At 47.1% G+C, this 19,871-nt stretch overlaps 1 protein-coding gene across 5 annotated transcripts in view; it reads left to right on the plus strand.

Annotated features, from left to right (window-relative positions):
* The window catches only part of FAM107A (family with sequence similarity 107 member A), a 79,717-nt gene that overhangs the window by 57,010 nt on the left and 2,836 nt on the right, over positions 1-19,871 (plus strand). For 3 of the 5 annotated variants that reach the window (XR_007479448.1, XM_033424710.2, XM_004267968.3), the window contains 2 exons: positions 17,596-17,770; positions 19,596-19,752. Coding sequence is in view for 4 of the 5 variants with exons in the window: in XM_033424710.2 (XP_033280601.1) it covers positions 17,596-17,770; positions 19,596-19,752 (332 nt within the window). In the remaining variant the exon portion in view is untranslated. Of the gene's footprint in view, positions 1-3,612; positions 4,053-5,973; positions 5,992-17,595; positions 17,771-19,595; positions 19,753-19,871 lie in introns of those variants that run through there. The other 2 variants (XM_033424711.1, XM_049715386.1) reach the window with 2 other exon arrangements.

Here is a 19,871-nt window from a genome sequence, read left to right on the forward strand (position 1 = left end):
TAGGTGCAGTGGCCCCATGCACACTCCCGGTACAGTGGAGGTGGTGATGGGCACCTGTGTGCAGGTCTCCCAGAGGTGTCAGTGGCCTGCATGCCCCTGGGACAGTAGGGGCAGCAGCTGGCACCCACTCCCATGTCTCCCAGCAGTAACGATGGCCCACACACTCCTGAGACAGCAGAGGCAGTGGTTGACGCCTCTTTGCCACCCATGCACACTCCCCAGACGGCAAGGGCAGTGACTAGTGCCTGCTTCTGGGTCTCCTAGCACCTGCTCCGGCTCTTCTAGCGGCGGTGGCAGCAGCCCGTGCCCTCCCAGGACAGCAGGAACAGTGACCAGAGCCCACTTGCAGGTCTCTTAGCAGCGGCCATGGCCATGCCCACCTCTGGAACCCACCACACAGGTGGTGGCAGCTTGCACCCACCTCCAGAGCTTGGGTAGGTAGTGTCCTATTGCCTGAGAGAGTGATCACAGGGAAAGACGCTCCTATGGCAGTCCTGCCCCTGTTCTCACATGCCCTCCAACATGATGCCTTGCCTCTCTGGAGGGCCCAGGCTTCTTCCGAGTGCACCCTCAGTTTCCACACTCCAGCCTCTTCAGGCTGTCTCCATGCAGCCAACCCCAGTCCTCTCCCTGAGTCTGACCTCCAAAGCCCAAGCTTCAGCACCCAAACCCTGCCCACAGTGGCAGACAAGTGTCTCAGGCTGCGGGGTGCAGGGCAGTGATACTGACCATCTGTGCGGGTCACTCTCCATCTTGCCTTCCACAAACCAGTTGCTGTGCTCTCCTCCGAGGCTCCCCCTCCATCCAGGTTGATCTCCCCGCTGGTGAGGGGACTTCCTAGGGTGCGGGAACATTTCCTCCTTCTCAGCTCCCTCCCTGGGGCACAGGTCCCATTCTGATTCCTTTCCCTCTTTTTTTTTTTCTTTCTTTTGTCCTACCTGGTTACATAGAGGTTTTCTTGCCCTTTCGGAAGTCAGAGATCTTCTGCCAGCATTCAGTAGATGTTCTGTGCGAATCATTCCACTTGTAGATGTATTATTTTTTTTTTTTTTCCGGTACGCGGGCCTCTCACTGCCGTGGCCTCTCCCGTTGCAGAGCACAGGCTCCGGACGCATAGGCTCAGCGGCCATCGCTCACGGGCCCAGCCGCTCTGCGGCATGCGGGATCCTCCCGGACCGGGGCACGAACCTGCATCCCCTGCATTGGCAGGTGGACTCTCAACCACTGCGCCACCAGGGAAGCCCTTGTAGATGTATATTTGATGTATCTGTGGGAATACATGAGTTCCACGTCCTACTCCTCTGCCATCTTGATTCTGCTTTTCTTTTGCCTCAGGAGACTAATCTAAGAAAATATTGCTATAATTTATGTCAGAGAACATTTTGTCTGTTTTTTTTTTCTGTGAGTTTTTTGGTGTTTTATGGTGTCATGTCTTGTGTTTAAGTCTTTAAGCTTGAGTTTATTTTTGTGCATGGTGTGAGGGAGTGTTCTAACTTCATTGCTTTACGTGCGGCTGTCCAGCTATCCCAACACCACTTGCTGAAGAGACTGTCATCTCCCCATTGTATAGTCTTGCCTCTTTTGTTGAAGATTAATTGTCCATAGGTGTGTGGGTTTATTTCTGCGCTCTCTATTCTGTTCCATGGATCCATACGTCTGTTTTTGTGCCAATACCATGCTGTTTTGATTACTGCAGCTTTGTAGTATTGGGAGAGTTATGCCTCCAGCTTTGTTCTTTTTCCTCAGGAGTGTTTTGGCAATTCTGGGTCTTTTGCTGTTTCATATACATTTTAGGATTATTTGTTCTTGTTCTGTGAAAAATGTCATGGGTAATTTGATATGGATCACATCAAATCTGTAGACTGCTGGACTTCCCTGGTGGGCCAGTGGTTAAGACTCTGCACTTCCACTGCAGGGGGCATGGGGTCAATCCCTGGTCAGGGAACTAAGATCCCTCATATGCAGTGCGGCTAAAAAATAGAAAAAAAAATCTGTAGATCGCTTTGGGTAGTATGGACATTTTAAGAATATTAATTCTACTAATCCAAGAGCATGGGACATATTTCCATTTCTTTGAATCATCTTGATTCCCTTTATTAATGTTTTATAGTTCTAAGCCTATAAGTCTTTCACCTCCTTGGTTAGGTTTTTTCCCAGGTCTCTTTTTATTTTATGCGATTTGAAATTAGATTTTTTTAATCTTTCCCTTTCTGATATTTCATTGTTAGTGTAAAGAAATTCAACAGGTTTCTGTATGTTAATCTTGTATCCTGTTACCTTGATGAATTTATTTATCAGTTCTAATAGTTTTTGTGTGGAGTATTTAGGGTTTTCTATATAGAGTATCAAGTCATCTGCATATAACAATTTTATCTCTTCCCTTCTGATATGAATACCTTTTATTTCTTTTTCTCATCAGAGTGTCATGGCTAGAACTTCTAATACTGTGTTGAATAGAAGTGGTGAGAGTGGGCATCCTTCTCTTGTTCCAGAATTTAATGGGAAAGCTTTCAGCTTTTCACTGTTGAGTATTATATCGGCTGTGGGTTTGTCATAAATGGCTTTTATTATTGAGATATGTTCCCTCTATACCCACTTCGGCGAGAGTTTTTACCATGAATGGATGTTCAATTTTATCAAATGCTTTTTCTGCATCTATTGAAATGATCATATGGTTTTTGTCTTTCGTTGATATGGTGTACCACATTGATTGATTTGTGTATGTTGAACCATCCTTGTGACCCTGGAATGAATCCAGCTTGATAATGGCGTATGGTCCTTTTTATGTGTTGTTGAATTCAGTTTGCTAATATATTTATAGAAGCAAAATTGCATTTTTAATGCCTGCATTCATACTTGATGTATGTCCTGGGCCTAATCACTTCCCAGCCAACCAAGACTCTTCACGAGGCAGTAAAGGTGGGAAGAGGGCCAAGTTTAACTGGTAGATGCCAGCTTCCTTGCTAGAGGATTAAGAATGACAGCAAAAGCCAGAAAACACTTCCACGTTTTCAGGTGAACACTGATTCTGAAATTAGGAGAATGCCTTTGTTATCTGTAAGTACCCATGTTGGCCTTCAGCATCTACACACGTTCTTTATTTTCAGACTCACACATTGACTTATTGAACCAAGATCTATGGAACACAGATTCTGCCAAGCACAGTGCTGCATGCTGGGGCCCTGCCCTCTGATCACACTGAGTCCAGCTCTCTCTGTAGGAAGAGTCCTACTTGCTGAGCATTGACTACATGCTTTCACAAATGTCATATCATCTGTGTTTCCTCTCAATCACCCTGTTCTCCACATTTGACAAACACAGAAACCAAGGCTCAGGGGTGTTAACTGGCTGCCAAAGGGGCTGGTGCCCAAGCCGAGCAGGGAATTACACGAGGACCAGCCTGGCCCAGAGCCGGTCAGCTTCTACTGCCCCGCTCTCTCCTGTGCAACGTCCTGTTGGCTCCTGTCTGATGTTCAGATGAAGTTCAGGGTAACGTGTAAATAACATGGATGGAGTTTCTGGCCCATAAGTGGATTACCTGGACCTGACCCAGCATACTTTCCCCTCCTTTTGCACTGACAGCCATTTTCTCCTGAAGAGTTGAACACTGCGGCAGGAAGCTTGGCTCCCTCTCCATCAGGGAAATACCAGAATGCATTCTTGCTGACTCTCCCATTAGAAACAAGGGAAATGCCTCTACATGAGCTAGGTCGCTCAGAACAAAGCTTGGCGCGTTCTTATTCCTCAACAGTCTGACAAAATCAGTATTTATTTGTGCCTCCCCGGCATGTGGCCTGGACACGGTGTTCCACATCAGGGAAGTGGCCAAGTACCAAGTGCAATACCCGTTACTATAGTAACAGTTCCTTTTTATTGATACCAGAATAAACAGGAATGTGGAGCTGCCTCACTTGGTGGCACGTTTCATCCCCAGGGCTTTAGGAACCGCCCTTGGAGGCGGCCCTCCTTGCTAGTCTGGAACTCTGGTGGAGTGAGGACCCAGCAACACTGCGCCCGAGTTCCCTTCCCAATGGCACAGGCACAGCTGAGAAGTAAGACGGTTTCTTTTCTTTTTCACCTGCTGCTGAGCTGGGTGCAGTGCAGGGAGGAGGTGTGGGGGATGGAGGGCAGCCTCGGAGCACCAGGTGGGCTGTCAGGGGAGCAGAGCTCTTTGAGCCCAGGTACCTGTGCTATGTCCTCTCTCTGTAAAATGACTTGGTGGTGCCCCCTGGCACCCTGGGTTTGGGAAAAGGAGAGGAGATGAAGTGCAGGGAGTGCCCAGATTCAGCCCACCATTCTGGTTGATCTCTTTCTTCTAAATGCTCAGATGACTCTGAATTCATGCATGATGTGACCTCACCTAAGTCTATTTTCATACAGTATAGCAGTTTTAATTCTCTTAAGAACAGATAGATAAAATGCCAGAGTGTTGCGGGTGGCACAGTGGAGAGAAAACTGGTCAAGCAGCTTGGCTCAGACTCTAGAGCCTTTCTTTGCTGGCTGTGGGATCTGGGAAAATTACATGACCCCTTGGAGCCTCAGCTTCTTCATCTGTAAAAAGGGGTCTCAAGAGTACCCATCTCCTCAGTCTATTGTAAGGATTTCATGAAATACGGCTGCAATGCTGAGCACAGTACATGGCACGTGGTGAGTGCACGGCAACGTGTTACCTGCTTGCCTTCCTGGTGGATTTGGCTTCAGCACTTTGCAGTATGAGGCGAGGCTGGTATTGGGCCAAAAATCAGAGGTTATAGGATTGGGTGTGTCACTTTTTTGAACTGCTACCAAACCCAGTGGTTTCCCAGTTGTGAGCCAGCCCCAGTACCTGTGTCTCTGGTCAGCCTGGATCCTGAGCGGCTCTTAGCTCTGTTGGTGCTAAGTCCTGCCGGGATCTCCCCCTGGAGGCATTTGCCAAGTGGAGTGGCTGGCATCATGCCACCGGTGGGCCAGCACGAATATCTGATCTGCTGACACGGTTCCCTGGCTAGCTGCACAATACTCCCCACCAGCCTCACTAGCGACCTCCCATGTCCAGCCTGGGACTCTGCTATGGAATTGACTTGAAACCCTGAATGCCCACCCAGACCTTCTCACAAACTAGGGGGTCACAGTGGACCCAAGCCAACAGGTTCAGGAAGTTTGTCTCGAGTCAGTTTCTCATGGTGTGGGGAGGCTGCATCCCAGTGAACAAGCAGCTCTGACAGGGGCTTGCAGGCATTGGCCACAGGCAGCTGGAGATGTGGAGGAGGTTCCCAGATACCCTGTTCTTTGGTTGCTGGCCAGTGAAATACAAATGGGTACTTTCCCCACTGGGAGGAAAAAAGCAAGAAGGGTTAGGAAATCCTGTGGCCACGCTTGTCACTTTTACTGAATGCCTCTTTTCTTTGGTCAGTAGTTATTTTAAAAGGATCTCTTCTCCTCTGCCCCTCCACCCCATGAAATGTTGAACCAAGAAGATCCCTGGTTGTGTTCTAAACACAGCAGCTTGAACAGTAATAAGGAACAAGGGCAGGGGGAGGGAGGGCAGAGGAATGAAGACTTTGACCAACACCCTCGGGAGGAAACACCATCAGCTGGGCCCCCTCCTAACAAAAATCAGCCACGGGCAGACAGGCCTGTGGATTCTGGCTTAAACCCAAAGCAGCTGGCGCCCGGCTGGGGCTCCCCAGTGAGAGGGCGAGGAGTACTCCAGTTACCGCCCTCCATTTTCTCATCTATATAATGGGCTCACACTGCCTCTTTATTGGGGTTTCTCAAGTGTGCAGAGAGAAAAGGGATGTAAACCTGCTTTGTTGACTGAAAGATGCATTGCACCTAGAAGACAGTGGAGTGGTAGAAAGAGCACTGAATCTGGGGTCTAAAGGTTCTGGCTTTGCCATTTATTTTGCGTATCTTGGCCTCTCTGAGCCTCAGTTTTCTCATTTAGAAAATGGGAATAATAAAACAGTACCACTGGCTGCCTCCTGGGGTGATTGTGAGATCCAGATGCAGGTGAGTGAGCCTTCATCAAATGTCAAGTGCTCAACACGGGTCCCCTTAGGACAGGAGGAGTATCACTGCCAGGCACTGGGCTAACCATATCTTGCACATTATATCATTTCACCCTCCAAACAGCCCCGTGAATAGATTCTACCATTATTCCCACTGTAAAGGGGCTCAGAGAGGTTAAGCTATTTGCCCAACGTCACACAGCTAGGAAGGGGGTACCATGATGATTCAAACGCAGTCTGACGCCTCCAAAACATCTGCCTAAACCACTTTGCTTTACTGCCTCATGTGTCATTTGTTATAATTGATGCCATCAAAGACAAACCCAGAACCACCAGGGCAGGGGAAAGGCAGATGAAGGGGACACTAAGCCTTAGCTTAGGGTCCCATAGCCATCCTCAGGATGAACTGGGACCTAGGTCTCCATCAGCACTACTTCCCTTCTGTCTCTCCTTATTGCTCTCCTGTGGCCAGCAGGGCGCCAGTGTTTAGTTTCAAAGTTGCCACCCTAGCATTAGCCACATAGTTCATCAGCCCCAGTGGCCTGATGAACCCACCCTGGGAGAAATTAGTGATCCTAGCTGAGCCTTGGATCTGGCACTGGGCTGACATGTGTGGAGCCTCTGGGGAGGAGCTGTAGGACCTCCAGGGTCATCAGAAGAGCCATGTGCCTCTTGGCAATCTGTATGTTTTCTTTGGAGAAATGTCTATTTATGTCTTCTGCCCATTTTTTGATTGGCTTGTTTGTTTTTCTGATATTGAGCTGCATGGGCTGTTTGTAAATTCTGGAGATTAATCCCTTATCAGTTGCATCGTTTGCAAATGTTTTCTCCCATTCTGTGGGTTGTCTTTTCGTTTTGTTTATGGTTTGCTTTGTTGTGCAAAAGCTTTTAACTTTAATTAGGTCCCATTTGTTTGTTTTTGTTGTCATTACTCTAAAAGAGGATTGAAAAAGATATTGCTATGATTTATGTCAAAGAGTGTTCCGCCTATGTTTTCCTGTACGAGTTAGAGTATCTAGTCTTACCTTTAGGTCTTTAATGCATTTTGAGTTTATTTTTGTGTATGGTATTAGGGAGTATTCTAATTTCATTCTTTTACATGTAGCTGTCCAGTTTTCCCAGCACTATTTATTAATGTCTTTTCGCCATTGTAAATTCTTGCCTCCTTTGTTGTAGATTAGTTGACCATATGTATGTGGGTTTATTTCTGGGCTTTCTATCATGTTCCATTGATCTATATTTGTTTTTGTGTCAGGACCATGCTGTTTTAATTATTGTAGGCTTGTAGTATAGTCTGATCATGGAGTCTGATTCCTCCAGCTCAACTTTTCTTTCTCAGGATTTCTTAGGCTGTTTGGGGTCTTTTGTGTTTCGATATAAATTTTAGAATTTTTTGTGCCAGTTTGGTGAAAAATGCTATTGGTAATTTGATAGGGATTGCACTGAATTTGTAAATTGCCATGGGTGGGAATGTTAATTTCTCTTTCTGATCTTTCGTTGTTAGTGTACAGATGCAAGAGATTTCTGTGCATTAATTTTTTTTTTTTTTTTTGCGGTACACCAGCCTCCCACTGCCGTGGCCCCTCCCGTCGCAGAGCACAGGCTCCGGATGCGCAGGCCCAGCGGCCATGGCTCATGGGCCCAGGCGCCCCACGGCACGTGGGATCCTCCCGTACCAGGGCACAAACCCATGCCCCCCACATCGGCAGGCGCACTCCCAACCACTGCGCCACCAGGGAAGCCCTGTGCATTAATTTTGTATCCTGAAACTTTACTGAATTTATTGATGACCTCTAGTAGTTTTCTGGTGGCATCTTTAGGACTTTCTGTGTAGAATCTCATGTCACCTTGCAAACAGTAACACTTTTACTTCTTCTTTTCCAGTTTGGATTCCTTTTATTTCTTTTTCTTTTCTGATTGCCACAGCTAGGATTTCCAAAACTATGTTAACTAAAAGTGGCGAGAGTGGACATCCTTGTCTTGTTCCTGATCTTAGAGGAAGTGCTTTCAGTTTTTCACCATTGAGAATGATGCTTGCTGTGGGTTTGTCATATATGGCCTTTATTATGTTGAGGGAGGTTCCCTCTGTGCCCACTTTCTAGAGAGTTTTTTTAATCATAAATGGGTGTTGAATTTTGTCAGAAGCTTTTTCTATTGAGATGATCATATGTTTTTTATTCTTCAGTTTGTTAATGTTGGTGTATCACACTGATTATTTTCAGATACTGAAGAACCCTTGCATCCCTGGGATAAAACCGACTTGATCAAGGTGTATGATCCTTTTAATGTGTTATTGGATTCAGTTTGCTAGTATTTTGTTGAGGATTTTTATGTCTATGTTCATCAGTGATATTGGCCTGTAATTTTCTTTTTTTGGGATATCTTTGGTTTTGGCATCAGGGTGATGGTGGCCTTGTAGAATGAGCTTGGGAGTGTTCCTTCCTCTGCAGCTTTCTGGAAGAGTTTCAGAAGAATAGGTGTTAGCTCTTCTCTAAATGTTTGATAGAATTCGCCTGTGAAGCCATCTGGTCCTAGACTTTTGTTTGTTGGAAGATTTTTAATCACAGTTTCAATTTCAGTACTTGTGATTGGTCTGTTCATATTTTCTATTTCTTCCTGGTTCAATCTTGGAAGGTTGTACCTTTCTAAGAATTTGTCCATTTCTTCTAAGTTGTCCATTTTGTTGGCATATGGTTGCTTGCAGTAGTCCCTTATGATCCTTTGTATTTCTGTGGTGTCAGTTGTAACTTCTCCTTACTGATTTCTAATTTTATTGATTTGAGTCTTCTCCCTTTTTTTCTTGATGAGTCTGGCTAAAGGTTTGTAAGATTTGTTTATCTTCTCAAACAACCAGCTTTTAATTTCATTGATGTTTTCTATTGTTTTCTTCATCTCTATTTCATTCATTTCTGCTCTGATCTTTATGATTTCTTTCCTTCTACTAACTTTGGGTTTTGTTTGTTTTTCTTTCTTTAGTTGCTTTAGGTGTAAGGTTAGGTTGTTTATTTGAGATTTTTCCCGTTTCTTGAGGTAGGACTGTATTGCTGTAAACATCCCTCTTAGAACTGCTTTTGCTGTATCCCATAGGTTTTGGATCGTCATGTTTTCATTGTCATTTGTCTCTAGGTATTTTTTTATTTCCTCTTTAATTTCTTCAGTGATCAATTGATTATTTAGTAACATATTGTCTAGCCTCCATGTGTTTATGTTTTTTACAGTTTTTTCCCTGTAATTGATTTCTAATACAATAATTAGATTTCTAATTTATTAGAATGATTTCTAATTTCATAGCATTGCAGTTGGAAAACCTGCTTGATATAATTTCATTTTCTTAAAATACCAAGGATTGATTTGTGATCCAAGATGTGATCTATCCTGGAGAATGTTCCGTGTGCACTTGAGAAGAAAGTGTATTCTACTGCTTTCGGATGGAAAGCCCTATATATGTCAATTAAGTCTATCTGATCTAATGTGTCATTTAAGGCCTGTGTGTCCTTATTAATTTTCTGTCTGGATGATACATCCATTTGTTTAAGTGGGGTATTAAAGCCCCCTGCTATTACTGTATTACTGTTGATTTCCCCATGTATGGCTGTTAGCATTTGCCTTATATATTGAGGTGCTCCTAAATTGGGTGCATATACATTTACAATTGTTATATCTTCTTTTTGGAGTGATCCCTTGATCATTATGTAGTGTCCTTCCTTGTCTCTTGTAACACTCTTTATTTTAAAGTCTATTTTGTCTGATATGAGTACTGCTACTCCAGCTTTCTTTTGATTTCCATTTGCATGGAATGTCTTTTTCCATCCCCTCATTTTCAGTCTGTATGTGTCCCTAGATCTGAAGTGGGTCTCTTGTAGACAGCATATATACGGGTCTTGTTTTTGTATCCATTCAGCCAGTCTGTGTCTTTTGGTTGGAGCATTTAATCCATTTACATTTAAGGTAATTATTAATATGTATGTTCTTATTACCATTTTCTTAATTGTTTTGGGTTTGTTTTTGTAGGTCTTTTTTTCTTCCCTTCTTTTGTTCTCTTGTGGTTTGATGACCATCTTGAGTGTTGTGTTTGGGTTGCTTTTTTGTGTGTGTGTGTATCTATTATAGTTTTTTGGTTTGCATTTCCCATGAGGTTTTGATAAAGCAGTCTATACACACATACATACACACAAGGTTGTTTTAAGTTGTTGGTCTCTTAATTTCAAATGTAATTCCCATTTCCTGCATTTGTACTCTCTTCTCACAGTTACTGGTTTTGATGTCATACTTGTATATAGATGATTTCCTGCTTTTACTGTATTTTTGCCTTTACCATTGAGCTTTCCCATCTGTGATTTTCTTTTTTTAGTTGTGGCCTCTCTCCCCCACCCCCAGAGAAGTTCCTTTAGCATTTGCTGTAATGCTGGTTTGGTGGTGCTGAATTCTCTTAACTTGTCTGTAAAGCTTTTGATTTCTCCGTCAAATCTGAATGAGAGCCTTGCTGGGTAGAGTTTTCTTGGCTGTGGGCTCTTCCCTTTCATCACTTTAAATACATCCTGCCACTCCCTCTGGGCTGCAGAGTTTATTAGTATCAACTGATAATGTTATGGGAATTCCTTTGTGTGGCATTTGTTGCTTTTCCCAATATTTTTTCTTTGTATTTAATTTTTGTTACTTTGATTAATATGTGTCTCGGCATGTTCCTCCTTGGGTTTATCCTGTGTGGAACTCTATGCGCTTCCTGGACTTGGGTATTTCCTTTCCCATGTTAGGGAAGTTTTCGACTATAATCTCTTCAGGCATTTCCTCCGGCCCTTTCTCTTTTTCTTCTTCTTGGACCCCTATAATTTGAATGTTGTTGCATTTAATGTTGTCCCAGAGGCCTCTGAGACTTTGCTCATTTCTTTTCATTCTTTATTCTGTTCTGTGGCAGTGATTTCCTCCATTGTGTCTTCCAGCTCACTTATCTGGTCTTCTGCCTCAGTTATTCTGCTATTGATTCCTTCTAGTGTATTTTTCATTTCACTTACTGTGTTGTCATCACTGATTGTTCTTTAGTTCTAGGTCTTTTTTAAACATTTCTTGTATCTTCTTGATCTGTGCCTCCATTCTTTTTCCAAGATCTTGGATCATCTTTACTGTCATTACTCTGAATTCTTTTTCAGGTAGATAGATTGCCTATCTCCTCTTCATTTAGTTCTTATAGGTTTTTATCTTGCACCTTCATCTGCAACATATTTCTTCATCGTCTCATTTTGTCTAACTTACTGCATTTGTGGTCTCCTTTCTGCAGGCTGCAGGATCATAGTTCCTCTTGCTTCTGGTGTCTGCCCCTGGTGGGTGAGGTTGGTCCTGAGGCTTGTGCCATTATCCCCTTGATAGGGGGTTTGACTGGTGTTCTGGTGACCAGAGCCTGCCCTGGCTATTGCGTGAGGCCTCCCCTTTGCTCTGTGGTTGTCACTGCCCTGTCAGGGGCAGAGTCTGCTCCCCAGTTGTTGGAGTAGAGGCCCGTAAATCTGTTTCTTAGCTGTGTCTCTGATCTGCAGTGTGAGGTGAATGGGACTGGAGAACTCCCAATGGTAGAGAAGCCACTGCGTAGTCCTCCTCTGGAGCTGTTCACCTGTGAACGTGCTCTGTTGTGTCCCCTTTCGCCTGTTGTACAGGCTCACAAAGTACACTTGCTGGCACTGCTCTCGGTCCCACCTTAACTGCGGGTATGCCAGCAATTGGCCTTGTTGACTCTTAGACGTTGTTTTCACCAGGCCACTGGTGCAGGTCCACTGAGGTCAGGTCCCAGGACTGCAGTAGTCGTGCACCTGGACCCGTGGTGGGAGCTGTGGAGGCAGCTCAGACTCTGGCCTGGCCCAGCCCCCAAGTGTACGTACCCACAGAGCCCACAGCTGCTAAAGCCAGACCCGTCCCAGCTGCAGGAGCCCTTGCTGTCCTTTCTGATGTTTCGCACGTGCTGAATTTAGGAAGCCGTCAGTGAACGTGTATCTGCATGGTTCACACAGCCACGAGGAGAGATTTCAGCTCTTCTTCCTTAGTCACAGGGCCCCTGGCCCCTTAGTCACACAGTGCTCGGCTGTGGTTTCAGCGCCGCCTCTGTGTGTGTCCCCCCCACCAGAGTCTGCTCCAGAGCGTGCGGGAGCACACGAGCCCATCGGGCAGGAAGGAGCCGAGGCAGTGCTCAGGGAGAGCAGGCTGCCCAGGGCAGGAGCTCCTCAGTCCTATCCCCTCAGGCTGTCTTCTCACGGCCAACAGCACTCCCCTCCCCAGGTCTGCTCTCCAAACCCCACGTTCCAGCCCCCGTGAGCACCGGTGGACACCCATCTCAGGCTGGGGCATGCAGGGCTGTGGCACAGACCATCTGTGTAGGTCTCTCCCTGTCCTGACAGCCACAGACTGGTTGCTGGGCTCTCCTCCGAGCCCCCGAGGCTCCCCTTCTGTCCCAGCTGATCTCCCTGCCGGTGAGGGGCCTTCCCCAGATGCAGCAACCTCTCCTCACCTTCAGCTCCCCACCAGGGGCACAGGTCCCATCCTGCTTCCTCTCCTCTTCCTTTTCCCTTCTTCTGTTTGTCCTACCCGGTTATGTGGGGATCTTTCTTATCCTTTTAGGTGTCTGGGGATCCTCTGCTAGTGTTCATCAGGTGCTCTGTGAGACCTGTTCCATTTGTAGATGTATTCTTTTTTTTGCGGTACGCGGGCCTCTCCCGTTGCGGAGCACAGGCTCCGGACGCGCAGGCTCAGCGGCCATGGCTCACGGGCCCAGCCACTCTGTGGCATATGTGGGATCCTCCCAGACCGGGGCACGAACCCGTGTCCCCTGCATCGGCAGGCGGAGTCCCAACTACTGCACCACCAGGGAAGCCCTGTAAGTGTATTCTTGATGTGTCTGTGGGGAGAGATGAACTCCATGGCCTCCTCTGCCACCTTGGAAAGTCCTCTCCCATGATGTGATGTGACATCTGGCAGCTCCAAACATCTGGGTCTCGGTCGCCACCCAGGATGCTGGTGCAGTCACCCAGCATTCTTTTGTTGACGGTTGTTCAGCAGTTAGTTGTGACTTTGGTGTTTCCATGAGAGGAGGTGAGCTCATGTCCTTCTACTCTGCCATCTTATCTCCACCCCCTTGGGGAGTTTTTTTAAAATCCCAAAGGCCAAGCTGTCTCCCAGGCCAATTAAATCAGAATCCCAGGGTAGGACTCAGACATTGGTATTTTTTAAACTCCCTCTCATGATGTCAGTATGCAGCCAGGGTTAAAATCCACTGATTTAACTAGTACAGTTTTTAAGGAGAATGCTCAATCCAAGACTAGAAGTTGGGTATTTTAATCGTGCTTATTAATAACGGCTAACGAGGTGGCCCCACTCATAGTTTCATCTATAGGAGTGAGGCCCTGGAGTTGTTCAGTGCACAACCTGCCTCACTGTATGTGGCAGCTCTAGTAGCCGGCACTTATTGAGTCCTCGACTCAGTGCTAGGCACTAACTTGCCAAGCACCATGCAAGTATCACCTCCTTTGTTTTGTAACAACCTCATGAAGAAGCGTGCTGATCAAGAGCAGCTGTCACAGCTCCTCAACGCTGCTGTTCTAGAGGAAGCAGCCGCACACAATAAGTAATGAGTGGGTATGGCTTTGTTCCAAAGGGGTTGGATTTGACCCAAAGACTATAGTTTTTGGACTCCTGCTGCAGAGGATAGGTACACTTGCCCATGGCTAGGAACGGGCTGAGCCAGCATTCAACCCAGGTTCTAATGGCTCCAACATTATTCTGCCTTTCTTTGCCAACCAGTGAAGGATATTCGTTAGCTACTCAACTTTCTCCTCAACTGGTCTTCTTCCCTGCCAGCTCTTCCTTGGGGCGTTCACCTTTTTCTTTTCAGAGATGACCTTACGCTCACCTTACCTCACATCTTTGCCCCATCACGGCCACCTCCCCAAAAGTCTCGGATCTCTGAGGACACCCCAGCAGCCTGAGAGACCTGGCCAGAGCAGCCCTGAGAATGGACCCCTCCTCTGCTCAGAGGGCCCAGCTGATCCCCAAGAGAGCCCGATTTTCCTGGCCTAGCTCCTGTGCTTTGTTGAGCAGCCTCTTTTATTCCAACACCTATGTGAGGCTCTTCTACATGGAGGCCTCTTTTAATTAAATTAAAGGCAGGAAGGTTGGCTCAGCAGCTGCCTAAACCCTGGGGGCCACACACACACGTCCATGGATCTCACACGTTTTGCTGGAGTTTAGAACCCTAACTGGCAACAGCAGCAGTTTTCCCAAGTTGCAGCTCTGAGCTGAAGAACCAGCCACATCCTTCAGGATTCCTGCCTCAGTGACCACACCACCCTGGTCTCAGCAAAACATCATCTCCCACACCTCACCACTGATTTTTTTTTTTTTTTTTTAAATATGCCTAGAGCAGATCCTTGAACCAGAGCTGCAAATTGATTGGACCTGGGGTGCAGGACTGGCTACATAATTTGCAGGGCCCAGTGCAAAATGAAAACGCAGGACCCCCTTGTAAGCACGATCCTGTGTGGTCCCTGCTGGGCTGAGGACTGGCCCCGGGGCGGCCAACTCATTGGCTCGCGGATGACCTTTGAAATGAAGGTCCGCAGCCTGGCCAGTCAGATGTTTTTCCTCGACTTTAATGGGAAAGACAGAGGCTGCCCATTGGAAGTAAAAGAAACCAAAGTCATATCAAAAATTCCCAAAACCTGCTCACAGTTTTTCCCCCACACAGCAGTGAGAATGACCTTCTTAAAATCAAATCAGAGGCGATCTTTCCCCAACTTGAAACCACCCGTCCACCCCTCACTCCATGCTCTGGGTCACTCCCTCACGCCACTGCAGACACACTATGCCTTTTTGTTTTCTGAACAGACGTAGCTTGTTCAAGGTACGTGAGTCACCCATGCTGTTCCCTCTGCCCCACACAGGCTCCCTCTTCCTTCTCAACCGTCAGATCTTAAAGGTCACCTCCCAGAGAGGCCCTCTTGCTGCACCTGGCTGAAGGAGGGTCCTCCTGTTAGTCTCTGTCCTAGCGCCGCCCGCCACCCCCCCAATTCCCTGAGCAGGCTCCTCGCGACTTGCAATCATTTATTTTTGTTGGTTTGTGTACATGTTTGCTGTCTGCCTCCCTAGCAGAATGTCAGCTCTGTGGGAGTGGGAGCCTTGCCTGTTTAGTTCATCTCTGTCTACCACCATACCTGGCAGATTATAGAAACTCTAACATATGGTAGGATGAATGAATAATTGTATGATTGTGTACTTTCTCAATGGCCATTCCTGTTATGCAGGAGCTCTTGGTTTTGTGGACCTGGTCTGTATCTGGCCACACTTGAATTTTCTCTTTAGTTCCAAAAGCTTTTCTGTTAATCCATTTGGGAATTCCGGGTGCATATAGTGATATCTTATGCAAATATTAATTCTGCCCTCTCCTTTCCTAAAGTTATATAATTTATTTCTGTTTCCTAACTCATTGCTTTGGCAACATACAGTTAGTTGTTTTAAAGATGGTGTGACTGATAAAAAATTATGAAGCTTTGGAAGGTTTGGGGCACACAGGAATTAAGGGCAGGACGACTAGCCAAGGAGCTGAAGCAATTAGTGTGGTGTGATAATGGGCTGGGAAAGATGAGAGCTGAGCACACAGGAAGAAAAGAGAGTAGCTAAGAATTACTCAGATAAAGGACTGGTGAGACTTGGTAATGGGAAAAGGCAGTGGAAGGGGGAAAGATTCCCCAAACTCCAATCTGAATCAAGATATTCTAACACACTGGCTCCCGAACAACTTAATCTCAGACTAAGAAAATATCCACATTTTTAAAGGAGGAGGGGGTTGATATAGCCAATTGTTTGTTTTTAACTAACTACTAAACCCTACCACAATCATTTTTTAAGGACCAAAAAATTAAGAAAGATATAACCTGAAAAACAAATAGCCTTCTGAAAAAAGAAAATTAATTAGAATTCTCATTTTAGAAGTTTTGAGAATGGGAATTCAAGAAAGAAAATTAGCAACCATGTCTCTAGGCTCTGACACTTAATTATTATATTTTGGATGTAGCAAGATTAACACTCTTCTCAGTTTACACAGCATCTTTACAAATGGGGTCTCAATCCTCCTCACAGCACCCGGCAGTAGGTAATAAGAGAAATGCCAAACTTGTGTCTGGAGTGCTACCATTTGCAAAGCATCATGTCCCCTTTGATGCCCACATTCCCTAACATGTCACCTTGCAATCTGCACCCCATCAAACCCCCTCCTCCTGTGTTTTCCAACCCCACTGACCTATTACCCACTTCCAGGTTCTTGCACAGACCACCATCCCTGTCTAGTTTACTTGGAGAACTCCTGTTCATCAAGCAGAAAATGGCTTTCATCCTCTTCCCAGTGGGAGGGAAGAAGTGAGGGTCTGTCCACAGGCAACATGGTGGTTGGTGGTTTTTAAGAGGGGGACTAGAGCCTGACGTATGCAGTGAGAACACAGCCCCTCAGTTGCATCATGGAAACCACATGCCTTAAAGCACTGGTTCCCCAAGACCAACCTCCCTGAGCATCAGTTTTCTCATCTGTACAACCTCAAAGCTTTTATTTTAAATTGCCAACAAATATTTATTGAGTGCCTACTATATAACAGACCAGACACTGCCAACGCCTAGCGTATAGTAGAGGCTCAACCTCAGAAAAGCGGGACTCATGAAGGGAGCAGAGCCAAGGCCTAAATTTTCACTCTAAATACTACATGCAGCTAATGGCCAGTCTGTGTCACCCTCTTGAGACTTTTTCTTAAAAATCCTCACCCTCGGGCTTCCCGGGTGGCTCAGTGGTTGAGAGTCCACCTGCCGATGCAGGGGACACGGGTTCGTGCCCTGGTCCAGGAAAATCCCACATGCTGGGGAGCAGCTGGGCCTGTGAGCCAGGGCCGCTGAGCCTGCGCGTCCGGAGCCTGTGCTCCGCAACGGGAGAGGCCACGACAATGAGAGGCCCGCGTACCGCAAAAAAAAAAAAAAAAAAAAAAAAATCCCCACTCCCACTCTCACCCCTTTGTAAGTAGACATGGCAGTCCTGGGATTTCACACCCTCCTCTTTGGTCTGGAGAAAGTGAAAAGCTGGACGTGTCCATGAGGAAATTTGGAACTACAGATAGGGAAGTTGGACAATAAGGGGAGATATTTTCTTTTGATCACTGCATTTATCCAAATTATCCCTAACAAGTACATATTGCTCTTTTTAAATATCGTTTCTTTTTCTGATACAAGCTCAATGAGAAACAGAATTCCTTTTATAGGAGGGAAAAGTTTTTTTCAAAGTCAGACCAAAAACATTTGCATGCGTCAACCCATACACTTTGTGACCCCACTTTTAGGGGTTAAGAAAAGTAGCACTTTTCTATACCCCACTTTACAGCCATCATCTCCAGTCCTTACAACCCTGTGCACAGGCTCAATTATCTTCATTTCACAAACGAGGAAGCCAAGGCTCGGAAAGGCAAGTCGCTTGCCCAGGGCCGCACAGTGAGCTGAGATCCATCTAACGCCAAAACCCTTGCCCTTCAGCTGCGCCCGGGAGAATGGGTGAGACTGGGCCCAGCTCTGACCAACTCCCCTGTCGCTTCTACAGCCTCCATGTACTCGGAGATCCAGAGGGAGCGGGCGGACATCGGAGGCCTGATGGCCCGGCAGGAATACAGAGAGTGGAACCCGGAGCTCATCAAGCCCAAGAAGCTGCTGAACCCCGTGAAGGCCTCCCGGAGCCACCAGGAGCTGCACCGAGAGCTGCTCATGAACCACAGGAGGTGGGAGTGGAGTTCGGCTGCCTAGTCTGGCAAGCACCCCCTCAGGCCTGCTGAGGCCGGGGAGGCGCCCCTCACGAAAGGCAGGCCTGGCAGTCATCCTGGGGCTCCTAGAGGCTGAGGAGGTCAAAGGGCGCCCCACATGGTCACCAGCAGACACTGGGAAGGTCCGAAGGCCCTGTTCTCCCACCCAGCTACCTACCTGTAGCTGCCCTCCAGGTGCATTGACCATGTGCGAGGCACCGTGCCCAGACTTGGGGCTACAAGGAGGAATGGGACCCAGTTCCTGCCCTCACAGAGGAGATAGATGCATACCAGGTGGTAGGATGGGTGCTTGGATGGGGCCATAAATGGGCCTGCGACCCCAGAGGAGCCGCCAGGCAGTGTTCCAAGATACTATCACTTCCTCCATGAGGTCAAGGCCCGAAGGGTGGGCACAAGTCAGCCAGCTTAGGAGGGGGACACTGGCCGGTAGAAGCAAGTATGTTCCCAGCAGATGGATAAGCATGTGCGAACGGACAGGAGACAGGAGTAGCTCAGAGTGGCTGGAGCAAAGATTGTAAGGTAGGCCAGAAGAGACATGTGGACCTGTGAAGGGTCTCAAGCAGGGGTGTCACAGTCGTGGAGGGGGTATGAGTGGAGCAAGGAGGCCAGGAGCAGGCAATGAGCAAGGCAGGCTTGGGGCATCAGGGCTGGGACTGGATTATTGAGAGAGATTGTGGGGAAGGGGAGAGGGAGGCTGAGCTTTCCGGCCCTCCGAGGCCAGAGCACCAGGACGAAGGCCGCAGTGCCTTTGAAGCTCCCTCTACTGGCCGTTTTTGGTATTGGCGCTGGCTGTGATTTTCATTCTTGTTTTCAGTTGTGCGCAACATCCCTTCCTCAGATCTCACTTTGCCTCCTCCGTGTTGTGCCCACCCCCTCCTCCTAGTCACAGCAGTCTCTCTGTATCCACAGAGGGTGGGTTCCGGAACCCCCCACAGAACCCCAACTCCACAGATGCTCCAGTCCCTTATGTATTTAAAATGGCATAGTACAGCCAGCCCTCCGTATCCCCGGAGTCAGCCAACCACCGATGTGATCCGCGGAAACAAAGGGCTGACTGTGTATTATGAGTATTTTCTCAGGTTGCCTTTTAGAGTCATCCCGTTTAAAATCACCACAATTAAACAAAAGCCTAAAGACAAATCAGGGGAAATATTTGCAATATAAATGATAAAAATATATATGTACCTCTTATAAATTCATAAGGAAAAAATGATAGGTATGGTTAGGTCGCAAAAGAAGAAATGCAAGTAGCTGGCAAACATCTCCAAGGCTGGTCCATGTGACTAGCAATCAAAGAAACAAAGGAAAACCAGATATTTTTTGCCTACCAGATTCTCAAATACAAAAAGATCGGATAGTGACAATAGGGAGAAACAGATGCTCTTGTATACTGTTGACGGAAGTATAAAGTGGATAATCTTTTCTAAGGAACAAGAAGGGAATATGTATCCAAAATCTTTTAAAAGCGCCTGACCCAGCAGCTCTACCTCTGGAAACTCATCCTGAGAAAATAACCAGTAATATCATAAAACCTGGCCTCTGAACTTAGGCGTAGGTGCAAATCCTCATTCAGTCCCTTCATAGCTGTGACTTGGCCCCGTGTCTTCAATCCTAGGAGCCTCGCTTCCCTTCCCTGTATAACGGGACAGTAATTGTTTCACCTCCCCGGGCTAGCAGGAAGATTGCACAATGTAATGGTATAGGTTGATGTCTGTGCAGGGTGTAGCCCTGGGTGGGGAGAAGTTGGGGGTCTCCTAACAAACACCTCCTCCCGCCACCCGAGGGGCCTGGGCGTGGACAGCAAGCCGGAGCTGCAACGTGTCCTGGAGCACCGCCGGCGGAACCAGCTCATCAAGAAGAAGAAGGAGGAACTGGAGGCCAAGCGCTTGCAGTGCCCCTTTGAGCAGGAGCTCCTGAAACGGCAGCAGAGGCTGAGCCAGGTGGGTGGGGGCCCCCAGACCCGGCCCACGCCTCCTCCAAGACTGTCCTGGCCCAGGGAGGAGCTCCGTATGCGGCCACAGCTGACCACGAGGTTGAGCAAAATGGGGGCTGCACCAGG

This window comes from Orcinus orca, chromosome 10, assembly GCF_937001465.1.
Source record: "Orcinus orca chromosome 10, mOrcOrc1.1, whole genome shotgun sequence".
NCBI classification, from domain to species: domain Eukaryota; kingdom Metazoa; phylum Chordata; class Mammalia; order Artiodactyla; family Delphinidae; genus Orcinus; species Orcinus orca.